Raw genomic sequence first — 22,615 nt, 5'->3', positions numbered from 1 at the left:
ACTGCCTAGTACAAAGCAAGGGTTTAGTAAATCATAGCAGTTATTATTTATTATAGGAAGGGCTAATAATGAAGAAGCTTTTCCTTAAGTTTAGCCTAAATCTGCTTCTCTGTAATTTTAGTTCATGGTTCTAGATTACTTCTAAAGCAACACAGATGAATATTCATATTCCACTTTCATGTCACTGTACTTCAGATAGTTAAAGAGATCCTACTCCATTAACCCTCTTTTCTGTGTTAACCAATCCTAACTTCTTGTAGCTTTCCTAAACACCTTAGTAGGTTTTCTGCTCTTTCAGTACACAGTTTATTATTATGTCTCCTAAATTATGATGTCTAGAACTGATTGCTACCACCTACATAAGGTCCTACATACCTTACAGTGCAGATTACAGTGGAACTTTCTGTCTTCCTTGCTCTGGACATTGTATGCCAGATAATGTCACCTGAGATTATCAGAGTTTTAAGGCATTGTGCATTGGCTCATATGGAACCTTTAGCCAGCTCCATTTTAGAGATATCCTTCCCACCTCCCCCTACTCCTATGAAGTGTTTCTCCAGCCTGATATCCCTCATGTTGTACTTGTGCAAGTGACATTTTCATAGCACACGTGTAGGTATTTATATGTATCCCTGTTAAATTTAACTTTTCTTGTGTTAGCCTACTCTTTTCACCTGTCACATTATCTAAAACACCTACTTTTGTCAGGAAACAAATTGGATGTCTTTTATGGTTATACAATTATCCTGTGTCTGTTTTGTAATCTTAAAGCTGGTATAATAATACTTCACAGGGTAGTTTTGAAAAAGTTTCAGTGGAATCACTTATGCATTCATTTCTCTTTTTGAGTAATTACTGTGTGTTAAGTACCAGAGATAAAGCATCATTTGTCATTGACAATGTTAAATAAACGAAATGTATGGTCCCTGCCTGCAGCTAACTTATATTCTAGTTTGTGTTCAGTAGTACTCCTTTTATTAAGTAAAAATGGAGGGAAAATTAACAACTCATCGTGCTTGTGTAAATATATTAATCATAAGGGAATATCTTACATGCCAAATTTGTAATCATGGTAATAATTGCTATTTAGTTTGTAGTGTTGCTTTGTGAAATACTATAGTAGCGAGCCCATACTGAGTACCAGTGTGTAAGGACTTCAGCTCCACAACTGAGCATTTCAAGATGAAGTCTGGTATTTCTTAAAATAGATTCTAGGAAATGAAATAAGCTTTGTTAAATCAGCTATTAAAGTCAGATTATTTTGGGGGAGCCCCTGTTGGTTGAGTGGACAACTCTTGATTTCAGCTCAGGTCATGATCCCACAGTTATGGGATTGAGCCCGTGTTGGGCTCTAAGCTGGGCATGGAGCCTACTTGGAATTCTGTCTCTCTTTCTCTCTCTCTCTCTCTCTCTCTCTCTACCCCTATCCCCTGCTCACGCTCTCTCTCTCTCTCTAAAATAAATTTAAAAATGAAAAAAAAATAGATCATTTTTCAAATAAGTGCATTTTAAAAAAGCACCATTCTTTTTTTTTTAATGTTTATTTATTTATTTTGAGAAAGAACATGTGTGAGTGGGAGAGAAGGGGAGAGACAGAATTCCAAGCAGGCTCTGTGCCATCAATGTAGAACCTGATGTGGGGCTCAATCTCATGAACCCCAAGACCATGACCTGAGCCAAAATCAAAAGTCAGATGCTTAACTGACTCAGCCACCCAGGCACCCCTAAAAAGCCCATTCTTCTTCTCCTCCTCCCCCTTCCCCTCCTCCTCCTCCTCCTCCTCCTTCTTCTTTTAATGTTTATTTATTTTGAGAGAGAGAGAGAGAAATCCCAAGCAAGCTCCAGCTGTCAGCACAGAGCCCAAAATGGAGCTTGATCTCACAATCTTGGGATCATGACCTGAGCCAAAATCAAGAATCAGATGCTTAACCGGCTGAGCCACCCAGGTCCCCGAAAAGCCCCCTTCTTGATGTTGAAATTTCTCGTTGACTTACAGGTTTCTTTATTTTGTTTTTCTACATGTGTCCTATTATGTCATCTTTTAATCTTTCTTTTCTAACATGTACCATGTAAATATTGAGCCTGTTTATTATGCATAAGTTATTATGTTACTTTTTCCAATTATGAAACAAAGGTAACATAAACAGTTTGTAGTCTGGAACTTTTTTTGTTAAAGAAAGAAAAATCCTATATAAATAACCTGAAAGCCTCCACCCAAAAAACTGGTAGAACTGATAAATGAATTCAATAAAGTTGCATTTAAAAAATCAATCTACAGAAATCTATTGTATTTCTATACACCAATAATGAAGCAGCAGAAAGAGAAATTAAGAAAACAACCCCATTTAAAATTGCACCCAAAATAATAGGATATCTAGGAATAAACCTAACCAAAGAGGTGAAAGACTATACTCTGAAAAAGATTGTACTCTGAAAACTAAAACACTGATGAAAGAAATTCAAGATGACACAAAGAAATGGAAAGACATTCCATGCTCATGGATTGGAAGAACAAATACTGTTAAGACATCTCTACTACCCAAAGCAGCCTACACATTCAGTGCATTTCCTCTCAAAGTATCAACAGCATTTTTCACAGAACTAGAACAAAAATCCTAAAATTTGTATGGAACCACAGAAGACCCCAAATAGCCAAAGCAGTCTTGAAAAAGAAAAGCAAAGCTGGTGGCATCACAATCTTGAACCTGAAGTTATATCACAACTGTAGTTCTCAAAACAGTGTGGTCCTGGCACAAAAATAAACACATAGATGAATGGAACAGAATAGAAAACACAGAAATAAACCCACAATTACATGTTCAATTAGTTTTCGACAGAGCAGTAAAGAATATCCAATGGGAAAAAGACAGTGTCTTCAACAAATGGTGTTGGAAAAACTGGACAGCAACATGCAAAAGAAAGAAACTGGACCATTTTCGTACACCTACATCATACATAAAAATGAATTCAAAACAGATTAAAGACCTAAATGTGAGACCTGAAACCATGAAAATCTTAGAAGAGAGCGCAGGCAGTGATTTCTCTACCATTGGCCATAGCAACTTTTTCTAAATAGGTCCTCTGAGGCAAGGGAAACAAAAAGCAAAAATAAACTATTGGGACCTCATCAAGATTAAAAGCTTCTACACAGCGAAGGACACAACAAAATGAAAAGGCAAGGGAGAAGATATTTGTAAATGACATATTTGATAAAGGGTTATTATCCAAAATATTTAAAGAATGTATAAAACTCAACACCCAAAAAACAAATAATCCAACTAAAAAATGGGCAAAAGACACGAACATTTTTCCAAAGAAGACATATATATGGCCAAGAAACAAATGAAAAAATGCTCATCATCACTTATCATCAGGGAAATGCAAATCAAAATTACAGTGAGATGTCAGCTCATACCAGTCAGAATGACTAAAGTCAACAACAAAAGAAACAACAGGTACTGATGAAAATGTGGAGAAAGGGGAACCCTCATGCACTGTTGGTGGGAATACAAACTGATAACAACCTCTCTGTAAAACAGTATGGAGGCTTCGCAAAAAGTTAAAAAAGAACTCTATGATCTAGCAATTGCATGGCTGGATATTTTCCCAGAGAATACAAAACACCAATTTATTTATTTATTTATTTATTAAAAAAAAATTTTTTTTTTTCAACGTTTATTTATTTTGGGGACAGAGAGAGACAGAGCATGAACGGGGGAGGGGCAGAGAGAGAGGGAGACACAGAATCGGAAACAGGCTCCAGGCTCTGAGCCATCAGCCCAGAGCCTGACCCGGGGCTCGAACTCCGGGACCGCGAGATCGTGACCTGGCTGAAGTCGGACGCTTAACCGACTGCGCCACCCAGGCGCCCCCAAAACACCAATTTAGAAGGACACATGCATCCCTGTGTTTATAGCAGCATTATTTACAATTAGCCAAGATATAGAAGCATCCTGTGTCCATTGATTGGTGAATAGAGAAATAAAAAGTAGTATATATACACAATGGAATGTTATTCAGCCATAAAAAAGAATAAAATCTTTCCATTTGCAATGACATGGATGGAATTAGAGAGTACAATGCTAAGTAAAACAAGTCACTCAGAGACAAATGCCATATGATTTCACTCATATATGGAGTTTAAGAAACAAAACAAATGAGCAAAAGGAAGGAAAGAGAGAGAGAGAGAGAGGGAGGGAGGGAGGGAGGGAGGGAGGGAGGGAGAAAGGGAGAAAGGGAGGGAGGGGGAGAGAGACTAACCAAGAAACAGAGTCTTAACTATAGAGAACAAACTGATGGTTACCAGAGAGAAGGTGGGTGAGGGTGCATGGGTGAAATAGGTGATGACGATTAAGGAGTGCATTTGGCATGATGTGCACCAGGTGATTAAAATAAAAACTTAAAAAAAAAAAACACTTGAGAAGAAAAAAGAAAGAGTCTAAAGATGTCTTTGGAACATATCTTTGTGATATATCTGGGTGAAATTTTTGGACTCTCAATAATGTTTTTCTGATACTAAATGCTAACTGAAGTAACAGGTTCCCAGTATTTGTAAAGCCTACATTTAAATTCAACTCATATTTATTCAACAGTTATTATGTGTCAGGCATTGTGTTGGTATCTCTAATTTATTTCATAATTAAATTATATTTATTTTTTATTAATTTTTTTAAATGTTTATTTGAGAGAGAGAGAGCAAGCAAGTGAGCAGCGGAGGGGCAGAAAGAGAGAGGGAGAGAAAATCCCAACTAGATTCTATGCTGTCAGCGCAGAGCTTGACACAGGGCTTGAGCTCACAAACCATGAGATCGTGACCTGAGCCAAAACCAAGAGTGGGACACTCAACCGATTGAGCCACCCAGGTGCCCCTTAAATTACTTTTAATAATGAACTGGAAGTATCATTTTTATTTGGTCAAAGTAGAAAAAATAAAATTGTCTATTAAAGCTTTGGGGAGGATGCATGTGGAAGTCTTGTCTAAGGTAAACGCAGGTATTGAAGCGATTATGTGAAATGTAGGATTGAGTTATGGTATAAAGAATCTGTCAGAGGGGTGCCTGGGTGGCTCAGTCGGTTAAGGTCCCGGCTTTGGCTCAGGCCATGATCTTGGGGTCCGTGGGTTTGAGCCCCATGTTGGGCTCTGTGCTGACAGCTCAGAGCCTGGAGCCTGCTTCTGATTCTGCGTCTCCCTCTCTCTGCCCCTCTGCCCCTCACACTCTATCTCTCTCTCAAAAAATGAATAAATGTTTTAAAAAGTCTGTCAGATAATCAACTTTTCCTTTGAAATCAGAGTACTAATGGGGGGCACATATTGGGTTTAGGAGAAGAAAAACCTCTGACCATACCTCCTACAATAACTTTATTTTACTTTGTCGTAGTGCTTTATTGGTTTGTATATCCATAGGGAAAACAATATTTTAAAATGTCATTTCTTTGGTGAATGTTAAGATACTAGATATCAAATTTGTAAGATTTCTTGTTTCTAGCTATCACAGAGTGAATCCTCTACCCGTTCCCACCGATTCTCTCCAAGCCTCTATAGTTTTTCCTCTCAGGTGAGGGAAATAGGGAAGAAATCAATATATAGTAGATAAGTGAAGTAAGTGGTATTAGAATCCTGAAGTTCTATTTTGTATTTTTCCAAACCACCAAATCTATAATTTTATATACTCTATTTTTCTATGAAAGATGAATAAGTTATTGTAATGCTTTCCTTAAGTTTTGAACAAGCTCAATTAGAGTATTTGTAAAGTACATTAAGATCTGTGGATAAGCAGTATAGATACTATAAATAAATAAACATAGTAATCCTAAATGCGACGAATAGTTACTGAGAAGAACAGGTCATTTCTCTCAGTTTCTAGGTAATTACAAAGCAAACACTTTAAATGTAAAAAATAGGAATGAATACTATGGTATTAAATTTAGCATGGACAGGCCTTACATTAAGCAGTTTCCTGAACTATGTATATAATCTCTGTCTTTGGGATCATTGTTTCCGATAATTTAGAAGTCATTAGATGCCTTTGGCCCAGGACAGAAAGTTGTTACATGGTCCTTTTTCTAGCTGGATCTATTTAATGCTCTTTGCTAAATCTAGATAGTTAAAGAATAGAGCAAATAAAACTCAAATTCAGGCTACTTCAAGGTAAGTGTGGTTTATTCTTGTTTGTATAAAATATGGGATTCTCTTAAATCTTCAGTTTATATCTTATTTCTTAAGCAGTGTTTGGCATATTATAACCTCGCATAATTGTGTTTCAATGTACAAAGTAGTAGGAATAGTAAAATTTCAGCGTTCCAGTCATGAGTTTTAGGATATGTAGGTTGTAGGCATGGAGCCAGATTGTGAGAGAAATCACACCAAGTCTCAGCACAGAAAAGCAACAGTGCCTGAGGATGTGTGATTTTCTGATATCACCTATCAGGTTCTCCCATTTAGTTTCCTGCTTGAGAGAAGTGGCACATTTCTCCAGAGAGAGGCAAGCAGTGGCGAACCTTCACACATAAGGTCAGACATTACCAGCACAGGAGTAATTTGACTTAAATTTGGAGGCGAGTTTTTGTCACATGGACATGTGGGACATGGGCTAGATAGGTGGTTAGTTCTTGGGCTGCCATTAACTGTGTGTGTGTGGGGGGGGTGGTGGTAAAATATACATAACATTTAAATTGATCATTTTAGTCATTTTTATATATAGTTCAGTGGCATTAGTCATATTTACAATGTCATGTAACCATTGCCACCACCCATCTCCCCGGTTTTTTCATTCTCCCAAGCTGAAACTCCATGCTCATTAAACAATAACTGCTTATTAACCCCCTTCCCCAGCACCTGGCAACCACCATTCTCCTTTCCATGAATTTAACTACTAGTCTAGGAACTTCATATAAGTGGAGTCCTACAGTATTTGTGTTTTTGTGACTGGATTATTTCTCTTAGCATGGTGTCTTCTAGGTTTATTCTTGCAGCTTATAATAACAGAATTTTATTTCTTTTGAAGACCGAGTGATATCCCATTGTATGTATATGCTACATTTTGTTTATACATTCATTTATACATGGACACTTGACCTGGATTGTCTCCACCTTTTGATACCATGTACTTTTTTTTTTTTAAGACTTTATTTTTTTTTATAGCAGCTTTAGATTTACAACAAAATTGTGAGAAAGGTACAAAGATTTCTCATATATTTCATGCTCCCATATATACTTGGCCTCTGTCATTATTAACATTACTCACCAGAATGGTACTTTTTTTTTTTTTAACCCAGGATGACCCTCCATTGACACATCACATTTACCTGAAGTCCATAGTTTACTTTAGGGTTCACTCTTGGTGTTGTGTAGTCATTTGGTTTGGACAAATGTATAATGACATATATCCATCATCATAATATCTTATAGAATACTTTTCTTTGTTCTACTAATCAACTGTGCTCTACCTATTCATTACCCCTGGCAACCACCGATCTTTTTATTGCCTCCATAGTTTTACCTTTTCCAGAATGCCACATAGTTGGAATCATACAGTATTTGGCCTTTTCAGATGGGCTTCCTTCACTTAGTAATATGCATTTAAGTGTCCTCTATGTTTTTACATGGTTGGATAGCTCATTTCTTCTTAGTGCCTAGTAATACTCCATTGTCTTGAAGTACTACCATTTATTTATCCACTTACCTACTGAAATTGATCTTGGTTGCTTCCAAGTTTTTGCCAATTATGAATAAAGCTGCTTTAAACATCTGTGTGGGTTTTTGTGTAGGGATAAGTAAATATCAAGGAGTGTGATTGCTGGATCACATGATGAGTATGTTTAGTTTTGTAAGAAACCATCACACCATCTTCCAAAGTGGCTGTACAATTGTGCTTTCCTATTACCAACAAGTGAAGTTTCCATTGCTGCACATCCTCACCAGCATCCGGTGTTTGTCGTCCATGTTGTGAATTCTGACAATTTTGAGAAGCAGGTGGTGGTATCTCACTGTTTTAATTGGCATTTCCCTGATGACAGAAGCTGTGGACGTCTTTTCATGTGCTCAATTTTCCATTTGTGTATCTTCTTTGATGAGGTGGCTATTAATGGGTCGTCGGCCCACTCATCAAGTTTTGTCTCATTCTTGAGTTTTAAGAGTTCTTTGTATATGTTGAATAAGGGTTCTTTATCAGATGCATCTTTAGCAAATATTTACTCTCTATCCGTACCTTGTCTTCTAACGTTGTCTTTTATGGAGCAGAGTTTCTTCATTTTAATGAATTCCAGCTTAGCAATTATTTCTTTCATGGATTGTGTTTTGGTGTTACATCTAAAAAGATGTCACCATACCCAAGGTTATCTAGATTTTCTCCTGTTATTTTGTAGGAGTTTTATAATTTTGCCTTTTGCATTTAAGTCCGTGATAATTTTGAATTAATTTTTGTAAAGGGTATACAATCTTTGTGTAGATTTATTTATTGCATGTGGAAGTCAAATTGTCCCAGCACCCTTTGTTGAAGAGACTGTCTTTTCTGTATTCTATTACTCTTGCTCCTTTGTCAAAGATCAGTGCCATTTATTTTTATTTATCCACTTTTTAATGTATGTTTATTTACTTATTTTAAGAGAGAGAGAGAGAGAGAGAGAGAGCGAGCACCAGCAACAGAGAGACAGACAGTGAGGGAGAGAGAGAATCCCAAGCAGGTTCCACACTGTCAGCGCAGAGCTAGACAATGGGCTCAATCTCAAGAACCGCAAGATCATGACCTGAACTGAAAACAAGAATCAGACACTCAACTGACTGAGCCACGCAGGTGCCCCTGTGACATTTACTTTTATAAATCATTCATTTGTTTATGGTAGAAGGAATTTTGATAAGAATTAGTTGCAAGATCATTATGGTCTTGCTAATGTCCATTCCTAGTCACTGAAGAGTTTATTCATTCAAAAAAAGTGAGAGCCTATGATGTGTACCATGCTAGGTACTGCGAGTACAGTGAGACAAACAAACATGGTGCCAGCCATCATAGAGATGAGAGTGTAGCAGGGGAAGTGGACACTAACTACTTAAATAATTTCAGGATTAAATGTAAAATTAGAATGGTAATAAACATAGGGAAATGATGCACAATATCATGATGACTTTGAAGGAATTTTAGCAGTATTTTTTAGGAGTGGAGTAAGAATCAATCAGGGAAGGGAGGGTGAAGGAATGTTCTAGGCAGAGGAAATAATGTGTAGAAAGGCCCCTTTGCTCATTCCAGGAAACAAGAGCAGCCCAGGTGATCTGGAAGGCATGAGCATGGCATAACTGTTAAAAACATAGAAATCTTGCATAGATAACTGTTAAAAACATAGACATCTTGTAATAAGAGTTTTAGTGTGTGTGTGCTGAGAGCAATGGGAAGCCATTGATGTGTTTTAATTGAAAAAAGGACTCAATAGATTAGGTTGAAGTGACCGGATTTTAGTTTTTAAAAGATCTCAGGAGGAGTATGCTAAATGGATAGGGTGGGTGAGATTAAAATTGAATCCAGACAGTCCTTAATTCAGAGACTTTTGCAATTTTTAAGACAGAAGTAATGAGTGGGCAGAAATGAAGAGAAGTCTGAATTTGAGAAAGGGTAGAGAATTTAATTAATGGAATATTGTGATGGACTGGACATGGAGAAAGATGTTAAGGAGAACACGTAGATGTATAAATTATATAATGGGACCATGATGGTCCTTCATTGAAAAAGTGCATGAGATGAAGAAATGATGGAAGCCAAAATAGGTTAACTCTTGAGAGATTTTAGTTGTGAAGTGTTGGCTATGAAGATGTCAGACTGCAGCCATGGGGAAATGTAGGATCTAAAGAAGCTTTCTTTGTGTTGTTTTAGAGATGTGAGAGATCTGAACATATTTAAAAGCCAGTTTAGAGACTGGCTGGTTATGGGGGAGAGGTTGAATATATGTGGGGGCGGGGGGAAAGGGTAATGAATAATATAAGAAGTCTATGAAGAGGGTATACTGAGGATGGGCGGGAAGAAGGATCCAAAATAGTCATGTGGAGGGAATGGTTGCCTTTAGATAATGACGGGGAAAAATAAAAGAGAGTAGTATAGGTGCAGTGTTAAGGAGACAAGAAACAAGTTAGTAAGCACTGACAATTCCAAAGTCAATTAATTGAAGTTGCTAGATTTCCCATCTCTGTTTTCTGTTAGGTTTACCACTTATGGACAGATTGACTATGGGAAATTGACCAGTGCTTCAGATTTAAAATGTCCTTATTCTTTGTCAACTATAATGCTGTCTTTTAAATAAATTGCTAACCCAGGTGAAATTAAGGTTTATGGTAGAATAACATATCCTCATTAAATTTAAACTCTCTACCTCTAAAAGTTTGAATTCTTTTATTTTTTTTAAATCGTGAGTGTGTTTATTTTGATATTATTTGCAATGTGCCATGTGCGCGCGCGCGTGTATGTGTGTATAGGTGTTTGTGAAAATCACATCTTCTAAATTTATACAAACCTTGTGAAATGTGCATTTTGTATATTTTTGATAAATGTTTCCTGTAGCACAGTGATATTTCAGGGTGGGAAGGAGGTCACATCCATTCTCTTATCTTCAGATTGGTGAAAAATCATATTTTAGTTCAAAGCTGTTCAAGTAAGTCCTTGCTCCGTTTTCCCACCCTGTCTTCAGTGATATTATTTGGAGTCAGCAATCAATGGATTCCATCCCTCTGAGACTTGCTTAACCTACAGCTGCTGATATAATACAGGCAAGAGCTTGCTACTTTATCTGAATTGTCCATCGCTACCTTAATGAGTGAAATGGTTAAGTAGAGGAGGGGGCGAGTCTTAAGGAATGTGTGTACCATTTGAGCTGAATATTTCAGTGTATGTAGAGAGAGGGAGGGTGAGAGAGAAATCCACTTACATCACTAGAACTGCATTGAGTGTGAGCCTTGCAGGTTAAGAGACAGACTACAGTGTCTTGCTTTCTGCAGGAAGCAGCAATGCCGTTTGTTTCCTAAGAGGAATTTTTTATTTAGAAAAGGAAGCTTTCTCTCTACCCAGGAAATGGCTTTCCTTGTGCGTTGCTATGCCAACTGCCTGCAGCCATGGTCCTCCAAAGTAAGCACAATAATGTAATTATATTGGTGTATTGCATTCAGACTCATGATTCTCGAGATTGTGTGTGTGCATGTGCTGTGTTTCTGTTAGTGACTCTTTTGCTAGCAGTCATGCTTGTGTTGAGTGTGAGGGACAGACATCATTAAATTAAATGTCCATCAGTGTCATGCTGCTAAGATTAATTGTGCAAACTTGGTTAGTGGAGTGGGACAGAGATCACTGGTCACCACTCTGTCAGCATCATTAGCAGCTAGGGAGGAGGTCCCGATTCACATGCTCTGCCCTGATTTTTTTCTTTCTTTCTTTTTCTTTTTTCTTTTTTTCTTGGTTGGAGGGGTCCGTATGTGTGGTTGCAAATGAAACAAGAGTATTAACAATGCTTGGCTGAATGCTAGAGACTGGTTCTTCTAGCACCCTGACTAATATAATTCTGTATTAAGCCTTTTTGAGGAGAGTCTGTGTGCAGTCAGCCATTTTAGCTTTTTTTTTTTTTTTTCTTCTTTTGCCTCTTGTTCTTCAATCTCAGAAATGATCTTGTTCTCTTGGAAGACTGAGAGCTGTATAAGGTTTCCTCAGTCTTGTCATAGCCTGAGATGGTTAGAGTTTCAATGTTATAAAAATGGAGACGAACACCGTTGTTCGGATTCCTTTTCTGGTCTACAAGTGTGAGGGGTTTTTTAAGCTTTACCAGTAGTGACACTTTAAGCTGCAGCTTCGTTTCCTCCTCCCTCTTTTTTTTTTTTTCCTTTTTCTTTTTTAATTTAATGCTGTAGAGAGTGACTTGCCATCCATGAGAGATTGGTACATGATGTGTAAATTCAGTTCAGCATATGTTTCTTCATTATGAAACCACTAGCAGTCCCAGCTAACCATGGAGTTATGGGCCAGCAGGAGAAACATTCAGTAAGTATCGCAAATGCTGCTTGTGCTTCGATAGCACGTCCTAGAGAATTGCTTTAAAAATGGGAATTCTTGCTGCTTCTGTTCAGGGAAAACTGGTTTTTTAGAGGGTGTGATAGTCTGCTTGAGGGAGGGAGGGTAAGTTACGACCAGCTTGTTCTTCCAATTTTGTTGTGATTTTTTTTTTTTTTAATTTTTAAACAAGACCAACAATTCATTTAAGGCAAAATATTGGACCGCCCGTTTTTATAGTCAGAAATTAGAGCTTGGCAATTCAGCTTTAACTAATACTCGAAGAGTTTTTGAGCAATGTGTTTATAGTTGAATTTAATGAGAGATTATGAAAGGGGTTATTGGGAACAGACATCTGTGGTAAGGAATTCACATGTAGGTTTGAGGAAGGGAGGGAGAGCTTTGGGTATTGATTTGGTAATAAAACGTTTGGTCAGTGGGACTCATCTGACTTCTTAACATGCATTAATAGGTGATAAAAACAGAGGATAATTTTTTTTAATGCCACAAGTATTGCTTCTTTATAATTGATCCCATGAGTCAGCTATGCATTTGTCATGCTGAAATCCCACAGGCAGCTACTGCTGTTTGTGAGAAACACTCTTCTATGGTTAACACCAAGTCTGAGCCTCCTGTTTGAGGAATGTGAGTTCTCACAGTGCTACTTTTACATCACCGTGTTGGAAGTTTTCTGCCATCACACTAATTCATATGTTTTAGATCGATATATATTTTTTCAATTCCCCAAATGAAAACACATAAATTTAGGCAGCTTATATAGTAATCTTAAGTATTTTTGAATTGCCTATTTTTACACCTTAGCATGCAGCAGGTATTATATTAGGGTATAGGAATTATCTTTTGTGTACTCTAAGAAAGATAAGATGTTAAACTGCAAAAATAGAGATAAATCACTGAAAATTTAAAATCTCTATAAATTTACAGAGAGGAGGCCATGAATTTAGAATATTTTGATACTTAGGTTTATGGGTATAGTTTAATTTTGTTCATTATTATGAACAAAATTATTAGCTAAACCCAAGAGGTTTTCTTAGATGAAGTGGCTCTTAAGGCAGTATCTCACTTTTCCAAAGAACCACAGGATATTATTTTTTTTTAAGTTTATTTATTTATTTTTAGAGAGAGAGAGAATGAGCAGGGGAGGAGGGGCAGAGAGAGAACAAGAGAAAGAATCCCAAGCAGGCTCCACGCTGTCAGCACAGAGCCCAATGCAGGGTTCAGTCTTACAAACCATGAGATCATGACCTGAGCTGAAATCGGGAGTCAGACGCTTAACTGACTGAGCCACCCAGGTGCCCAGAACCAGAGGATGTTCTTAGGGCAGTAGCTGTGTTAGAAGCATGTTATGATACTGTGCTTACAGCCCAGCCCCTTCATAATGAGATCCTAATGGTACTGCACTAGTTAAAACTCTTTGGGTCAGATCCAGAAAAAGACCAGCCTTATACTTAATTTCACTAATAGGAAAGGTTATAGAGAAGTTCCACTGTAGTTTGATTTTATTAGCAGGACCTTTGAAATTAAGCTCTTCTGTAATCGTGATTTTCCCATGTAAAAGAACATTACTTAAGACTACTTGAGGAGCCTCAGAAGAAAAGTTTAAACTTCAGATTCCTTGTCTACCTTTATCATATTATCCTTTCTCAAAACGAAGGGGGGGTATTTAAATTAATAATATAATTTTAATGGACAAAAAAAAACTGTTAAAATTACTTACTGGTGGTGGTGGGGAAAGTATTACTAAATTTTTGACAACAAGAGCAGTTGGGACAGATAAATACCAGATAGTACCTAAGCTAGAGTACCTAGTACACTATTCTATAAGCATATTTGTTTCTTCACAAGTGCTTTGTGTGTGTATTTCACCGAAATTTGGGGTAATACTGTGACAGACGTAACTCTAGCCATAAAATGGCCTCAGATGAAGCAATTTCTAAAAAACATGTGAATGGTATTTCCCATGATACTTTGACAAGCCGCAATACTAGAATTGGCCATCTCGGAGCATCATGTGCAGCAAAGCTGGCAGCCTGTGATGTCAAGATCTTGCTGTATACTTGTTGATGAGTTTGTTGGTTACTTAGACTTTGCTGTGTAATGAGCAGACCTTTAAGATTTTAATTATGTGCAAGGAGTTGAATAGGAGAACAATTATTCTGGCTGTCACATAATAGGTGACTCAGTAAACCTTTGAGCAAAAATTAGTGAGAATGCCCCTCTTTTGACCTATGAGGCTTTAGGAGAATGTCAGAGCTAATTTTAAATGAGTAAAATTTAGTAAATTCAACAATATTTCCATTTTTGCTTCTACAGAAGGTTGTGGCTTTGTAAGTGGCTTTGCTTCTTTGACAATAGAAGGGAGTCAGAAACCAAAAAGCGTTAAGTTGGGCACTTAAAAAAAAAAGCAAACTGTGATTGGGCACCAGTAGTAAACCCAGTTACTGTGCTTTGTCAGAATTTTTCAGATCTTACAGGCTTTTACTCTTTATTTCTGTCTAGCTCAGTGTATATCTCAGTTGTTGGCACATAGCAGGTGCACAGTAAATACTCTTAAATTACTCATTTAATTGAATTTTTGGATTAACGAAGTTTCACTTAACCTGTTAAGCTAGTAAATTTCATGTATTTTATGACGTCTCCTCCCCTTGCCAGTTCTATATGGTCAGTTGATAACACTGGGATGAATACCTGTGTGTCCCTAAAAATGCATCCAGCACTGGGCTGTATTCTTATAGTCAGCTAGTGCTTTCATCCACTCTTTAGAGGAACCTTCTGGTTTTGTGAATTTTTAAAATAAAATACATTTTAAAAATGTATGATAAAACTGCATTTGCCAAAAGACTACTGTTGAACATTAGTTGCATGGATGGTTAGTAGATGTTACACGAAGAAAAGTTTTATAAGCTCAATAAGTTGGGGAAAACCTTAGGATAACATTAAAGGTGTCATTACTCTGTTCACCAACTGTTTTTCAACCTGCCTGTCCCCTTTTTGTCTGCCTCAGGTTATCTAATGGGAACAGTACTCCTTAAGTGTTCTTTGGCCACTTCTGCACTATTAAGATGTCTTTGAAACTTTGCAAAGTTTTATTTTTTTTTATTTTTTTATTTTTTTAAACTTTTTTTTCAACGTTTATTTATTTTTGGGACAGAGAGAGACAGAGCATGAACGGGGGAGGGGCAGAGAGAGGGAGACACAGAATCAGAAACAGGCTCCAGGCTCTGAGCCATCAGCCCAGAGCCCGACGCGGGGCTCGAACTCACGGACCACGAGATCGTGACCTGGCTGAAGTCGGACGCTTAACCGACTGCGCCACCCAGGCGCCCCACTTTGCAAAGTTTTAAATGAGTTACTTAAAATGAATCAGCTCCATACTGTGAAACTGATAATCCCTTTTCCAGTTGTGCATTTCTCCCCAAATTACAGTATATATAGTGCACTGTACTTATAGCAAATGAAACCTCAGTCATGATTAAATAATAATTTTAAAAAGTGGTGTGCATAAGAAAATACTTACGTGTAGGGAATACATCGCAATAGCTGTCATTTATTGAGTACTTACAGTATGACAGGCACTATATATTATCTGACTTAATTATTACAACAACTCTCTAAAGAAAGATGTATTATCACTTTTTTTTAGAGATAACAAAACTGAGGCTTAGCAAGATAAAAAATAATGTTTTCCAAGGACTAGTAAGTGGTGGAGCCATGATTGGAACCCAGGGTTGTCTGGTATCATAGCCCTGCTTTCACCACAAACATATAGCACTTCTCTGTGTGTAGCTAAATTTAGAGTACATTAGGTGTGTAGATTGTATAGTTACAGAGCTGGTATTAATCAGTGGAGTACATAACTTGAAAAAAATGCTTGCTTTTCTCCTGCTCCTCTTTTTTCCTGTTGTGTGTGCCATCCCAAGCACTGTTAATAGAAAAGAGCAACAATATCGTGATCAAAATTATTGTATAAAACTTTTATACAGATAGTTTTACAAAGCTGTTTATTGCTATGTGTAATTTCGATGTTATCTTAAGACTTAAGGTGGGATGATCAGGAGTAGATGGTATTTAGCTCAATTCCTTCTTTTCCCTTTTCTGTGTTTGGCCTTATCACACATGTACCTTTTTATTTTTGCTGCTTAACTCTTTATTTTTTATTTATTTTTTTAAAAATGTTTTTATTTATTTTTGAGACAGAGAGAGACAGAGCATGAGCAGGGGAGAGGCAGAGAGAGAGGAAGACACAGAATCTGAAGCAGGCTCCAGGCTCTGAGCTGTCAGCACAGGCATGACACGGGGCTCAAACTCATGGACTGTGAGATCATGACCTAAGCTGAAGTCGGAAGCTCAACCGACTGAGCCACCCAGGCGCCCTTGCTTAACTCTTTAAACATAAACTTGATGCCTCAGCTTCCTCTGTTGACTTTGTAACTTGTGACAGCCTGACCTTGGCCACTTGTGTTCCCTTGGAAGCACTGAATTCTTGCTGTTTCGTCTTCCCTGTTTCTGCTTTAATGAAGTCTGCATCTGTCATGGAACCCAACTTAATTCATGATCACCTCTCTGAAGTCCATACTGGTCATGGCTTGTTTGTAGCCATAAATATAAATCTCATTATTTCATAAGTCTCTTAACCATGAAGGATATAATATAGCTTAAACATATGTCTAAATTCCTATTGGTCACTAAGTTCCTCTATAATCTATATTCTCTTCCTTATGAACATATTTTCCTCCAAGTATGTTTGTTTGTTTGTTTGTTTGTTTTTTAGGACAAGATGATCTGATTACAAGACACTTCAGGTTCATTTTCTTTTCCCATTTCTCAGTGTGCAGTGCTCTTTGCTTGACTTTCACTTGTTCTTTATCTCTTTATATTCATCTCTGGTTTCTCTGAATAGTAATTAGTGGCTGCTGATATGTAATGTTTGATTTTATTTGTTCTTCTAACCAGTACTTGTAAATTCAGTTGGTATTTACAGTTAGATGGGAGACTATATCTTCATTGAATTCTCTCCCTTCCTTATACCGTGTATTAAGGATATGGTTGGAATTCAGAATTGCTAAACTGTTAAGAGTACAGTATAGAGGGACAAGTACAGTATAGAGGAGCACCTGGGTGGCTCAGTTGTGTGCCCAACTCTTGATTTTGGCTCAGGTCATGATCTCACAGTCGTGAAATTGAGTCCTGCATCAGGCTGTGCTGGGCATAGAACCTGCTTGGGATTCTCTCTCTCCCTCTCCCCCTCCCCTTCCCCTTCTCACTCAGTCGCTCTTTCTTAAAGGGGAAAAAAATACAGTATAGAGAAGGAAGAATAACAGGAAGGAAGTATAGGATGAAAGAATAACATGGGAGGGTCCGAGGCAAGAAGATGTAGAAGGATATGGGGAATCAAAAGGTTAAGAAAATCAGTGAGATCTTTGCTATTGGAATGAATCATATTAAGGAGTAGGTCAATACAGGTGATGGAGAAGAAGATGGTAGGATACCTAACAAATCATGACTAGAATTTGAAGATACAGCAAAGGAGTGTAGCCTCCTGTTCATCTCCACCCTCTAAGCACCTTCCCCGTCTTTATAACTAGAAAAGATTTAAGAAGAGCCAATTTTTAAAAAATTGCTTTTATCCTACCATGACAATTTGACCTTGTCTGTGAATATTGGGTAGAGTGTCTCTTTAATATAATTCAGTGCATTTTCCTTAGCAATATAGAAAATAGCACTAAGATTAATTATAGATGTTAGATTATGTGTCTTTTGGGTTAAAACTCCACCTTTTCTTTATCTGATTTTTTTTTTTTTTGGTGTATTATGACAGATATATTTCCTGAGATGAAATAAACTTATTTCTTGGGGAGGTTTTTCACTGTGCTAGCTAGCAAAGAGGCCTGAGAGGAAGCAATATCCTATTGTTTTATTCAAGGACAAGGTCATCTTGCCTTGGATTTGGGCCAAGAAACCCTAGCAACAAATAATAGATCTTTTTACCCTGTTAGAAGTGAAGAAATCTATTTTAGAAACTTGCAGTGTATTGCATACACTACTTACACGTGTAAGACTGAAAAAAGCTCTGTCTCATTGTGAGATATATTAAAGAAAAATCCTTACTTTCAGTCAAAAGAAGAACCATACTTCCTACCTTTTAAATTTTCCTTACCTTTAAATGTTGTTTAATGATCCATTTTAAAAGAGACTGTATAAAAATTAAATCAATTAAAATTAGTGAAAAGAGAATGTTTAAAATGCATCATTAGAAGCTCAGTTATTCTCCTTTAACTATTTAACCATAGTGAGATCACTAATCATAGTTTTTCTTTCCCATTTGAAATAACATATTTTATGTGTTTAAAATATTGATACTTAATTTGCATCAAAATAAATGCTCTGTAAATTTGGTCATGTAGCTATAAATGTCCCTGAGAGGTAACCTAAGATTTCTTTAGTCCATTTCTTTGATTTTAGGCCTGACAATACTCTCAAATATATTACTCGGGTAATCTAAGAATCCATCTAGAGTAAGCATTCAGTTTTCTTCATTTTCCTGTCCTTAATAATAATCATGTAAAAATTAATTTTTTAATGTTTATTTTTGAGAGAGGGAGAGAATAGGCAGGGGAGGGGCAGAGAGAGGGACACTGAGGATCCGAAGCAGGCTCTGTGCTGCAGGGCTCGAACCCACAAACCACAAGATCATAACCTGAACCAAAATAAGACACTTGACTGAGTTACCCAGGTACCCCTATTTTTATTTAATTTAAATTCCTGATGAATTATGTTTCAATGTTTATGTACTTAGTAAAAAGAAAACGAATAACTTACTGTCATGTCTGTGGCAGTGTTTTGTAAACTTTGGAAAACTTTGTCTATTTAGATCAAATAACCATTTTATCATTATCCATATATTTTATTTGGATTATGGTTTGGATCTGAGTTTTTTTTTAAAAGAGATTTTTAAAAACAAAAGAACATGAGTATCTGAATGTATATAGAGATACACCTGTGTGTGTGTGTGTGTGTGTGTGTGTGTGTGTGTGTGTGTATGTGTGTGTGTGTGTGAGTGTGTGTGTTTTAAATGAAAGTTTGTAAATGTGTCCTTCAGGGCTCTCTTAATTTCCTGTTCTAGATCTCCACTTTCACTGACCTCCTTATTTTTCTTCATCATTTAAAAATGAAGTTTATTTTTGAAGACCTGACATATACTTAGGATTATTTCCATTTATAGTATTAAAATGCCAGTGCTATTAGCACTGTCATAGGAGTTACACATGACTGGTTAAATATTGTGCCCAGTTTTTGGAAACATAGATAAGAAGCATGTACAAATGCATGTAAGAGAAGGTAAATACAGATTTATACTCTGAAGCACATGAAGAAATGATATAACAGCATACACTCACAAAAACAACATATCCCTCTATGTTCTGCATTATACAGGTGATCCCTTTTAAGCAATCAGTCCCTCTCCTTGCCCTTTCTGTTGGTATAGAAACACCCTTGCCACAAAGAACTCATCAGTTGTCAACCTCTGCCATTTCTTATTAATCGAACCTGTAGCATAAGCCTCTTATGTTGTATTCTCTTTTCTCTCATATATAGTGTGTATATGATATATAATGATTGATTTTAATTGTACAGTCTATGTACAAGTTATTCACACAACTTACCAGTCAACCCCTTATCTGTGTTTCCTTTGTATGTTAAGTCACTATATAAATATTCCCCACGTACTTCAGATCTCTTCATTCCGTATCAGTACACCAGATCACACTACATGTTAATTGTAAAGGCTGTTCTCAGAGACATCTGGTTAGTCATGTATTAACCTTACATTTGTTGATTGATAAAGTGATAGTTTAAAACACCTTTCAGGGGAGCCTGGGTAGCTTAGTCGGCCAAGCATCCAACTTTGGCTCAGGTCATGACCTCACGGTTCATGGGTTTGAGCCCCGCATTGGGCTCTGTGCTGACAGCTCAGAGCCTGGGGCCTGCTTCAGATTCTGTGTCTCCGTCTCTGCCCGTCCCCAACTCACATTCTGTATGTCTGTCTGTCTCTCTCTCTTTCTCTCTCAAAAATAAACATTAAAAAAGATTTTTTTAACACCTTTCAGACTGAAGTACATATTCTTTTTTTTGTGAACTCCAGAGAAATACATTATTGGTTTATAAATTGACTTGGAATGATTATAAAATGAAATTCCCCCATGTATGTATGTGTGTGTGTGTATATATATATATATATATATATATATATATATATATTAACCCATAATCTCATTTCTAATTTAGGTATATAGATGAAGCTAGTATTTAGCATTCTGCCTGGTTTATTTTATGGGTAAAAGCTTTATTTATTTATTTATTTATTTATTTATTTATTTATTTATTTATTTATTTTGAGAGAGAGTACGCATGAGTGGGGGAGGGGCACAGAGAGAGGGAGTCGGGGAATCCCAAGCAGGCTCTGCACTGTCAGAGCAGCCCAAAGCAGGGCTCGATATCACAAACCATGGAATCATGACCTGAGTCAAAATCAAGAGTTGGATGCTTAACCAAATGAGCCACCCAGGCACCCTGGTGAAAACTAATTTTAATTAGAGAACTTAAAAATACAGGTTATTATGGAAGCACCTTATAATTATTTCCAATAGGTCAACTTCTTCATTAAGTTTAAGTGCTAGTACACAACTTCATGCCTTTTAAAATAAAGACAAGCATGGCTGTAAAAAGAAAAAAGCTATAGAATTGAAATCTTGTTTGCCTCTGACCTCCTAGAGAAAAAGAATGGGTTCAGTAGATATTTCTACTCTCTGAACTATTTTGAGTAAATGAAAGCACTCTTTTTTTTTACCCCTCAGTAATCAGGAAAAACGTGGAGTTAAGGGGGAATATTGTGACATGCAGTTTTCCTGGGTTTTATGGAACTGAGAAGTGTATAGCACTTTTACTATTAGTGAAAAAGAAGACTGCTTGGATGTCAATAAGGATTTAGAAAGATTCTATAGTCACTGGGCCATAGTGGCTGGGCTGGGTGGTAGGGGGCGGGGTGGCAGTTGGGGGGGAGGTTGGCAGAAGTTGAGTGATGAATGAATACAATTTACAACCTAGGTTTCCAGACACGGAGATGTGAAGGATGAGATTAGCTTTTTCTTTACGGCTAATTAATCTCATACTTACTTGTTTTCTTAAAATTACACTTTTTTTTTCATTGTAAATGGCAATTAAAAATATGCATTTTATATTTGTATTATATTCATGTATAAAGTTTCCTATTTATTGTTTGAATTAATTACATTTGTGGAAATAATCAAATGTCAAAATTACACTACTTTAGAGATAACATTTACCTAAATATAAAAATAAAATTATTTTAGAAGAGATACCCTTTGAATAGGCAAACTAATTTTTGGTGCTTGTTTGCTTTGTGTTATGGTTATTCAAGTGGCAGTTTAATCTGTGGTTTGTCTGCATTATTTTTATGCATAATTTGTAATTTAAAAATTACATAGCTTATATGGTCATTGAAGAAAAAAATAGAAAACACGTGAAGACAAGGACAAAAAGAATCATAGCTTCAGTACTCAGATCAAAACCATAGTAACATTTTATTATTTTATTATTATTTTTTTTAATGTTTATTATTTTTGAGAGAGCGACAGAGCACAAGCAGGAGAGGGGACAGAAAGAGAGAGGGAGACAGAATCCGAAATAGGCTCCAGGCTCTGAGCTGTCAGCACAGAGCCTGATGCGGGGCTCAAACCTATGAACTGCAAAATCATGACCTGAGCCAAAGTCGGATGCCTAACTGACTGAGCCACCCAGCTACCCCAAAACCATTAGTAATACTTCAATACATATCTTCTTATTGCAGACATGTTCATATTATACCATAGTATAAAATCTGGTAATAGCATTTGTTCTAGATTTTCCTTCCCTTCAAAATATATGTAGAAAATATATTTAAGGACAACTGATTTAAGAGCCACATTGTAACTATTATGAAGCTCTCATCATAAGTTGCTTTGTCTACTTTATAGTTTTAAAGTTTGCCATATATTAATATGTAAGATGTATTACATATAATATTTTACATTTTGAGGTAAAAGTTATTTACTTAAGAGCTTCTTTAGTTAGGGGCGCCTGGGTGGCTCTGTTGTTTAAGCGTCCAACTTCGGCTCAGGTCATGATCTCACACTTCATGGGTTCAAGCCCCACATTGGGCTCTGTGCTGGCAGCTCAGAGCCTGGAGCCTGTTTCGGATTCTGTGTCTCCCTCTCTCTCTGTCCCTCCCCTGCTTATACTGTTTATGTCTCTCTCTCAAAAATAAATAAACATTAAAAAGAGAGAGAGAGAGCTTCTTTAGTTAGTGTTAGAATTCCATCCTGAATATGGAAGAGAAATATTTGTATTTTGATAAAGTATACTATATTCAAATCGTGCTTTTCTTAATGTTTATGAAAAATTTTAAGGGATCGGAAGTCAATATTAAAATGTCAAAAGAAAAAAGTAAGTGAACTTTCAAATAGCTTAGCTAAAGAAAATATAAACACCCGTGACAGCGTTCCTGTCCTCTTCCCTTTCCA

The 22,615-nt window shown here is 36.7% G+C and overlaps 1 protein-coding gene across 14 annotated transcripts in view; it reads left to right on the top strand.

The window, feature by feature from the left end:
- The window catches only part of RAPGEF2 (Rap guanine nucleotide exchange factor 2), a 247,548-nt gene that overhangs the window by 144,765 nt on the left and 80,168 nt on the right, over positions 1–22,615 (top strand). Inside the window, exon 1 of one of the 14 annotated variants that reach the window (XM_043566436.1) lies at positions 11,855–12,005. The exons of 11 other annotated variants lie outside the window; for them this stretch is intronic. In XM_043566436.1, coding sequence (XP_043422371.1) covers positions 11,946–12,005 — 60 coding nt within the window. In that variant the 5' untranslated portion in view covers positions 11,855–11,945. Of the gene's footprint in view, positions 1–11,854; positions 12,006–22,615 lie in introns of those variants that run through there. 2 more of the 14 variants (XM_043566447.1, XM_043566458.1) reach the window with 2 other exon arrangements.

Source organism: Prionailurus bengalensis, chromosome B1 (assembly GCF_016509475.1).
Source record: "Prionailurus bengalensis isolate Pbe53 chromosome B1, Fcat_Pben_1.1_paternal_pri, whole genome shotgun sequence".
NCBI classification, from domain to species: Eukaryota; Metazoa; Chordata; class Mammalia; order Carnivora; family Felidae; genus Prionailurus; species Prionailurus bengalensis.
Note: the sequence above shows the minus strand (reverse complement) of the source record. Positions and strands in the feature narration are given on the sequence as shown.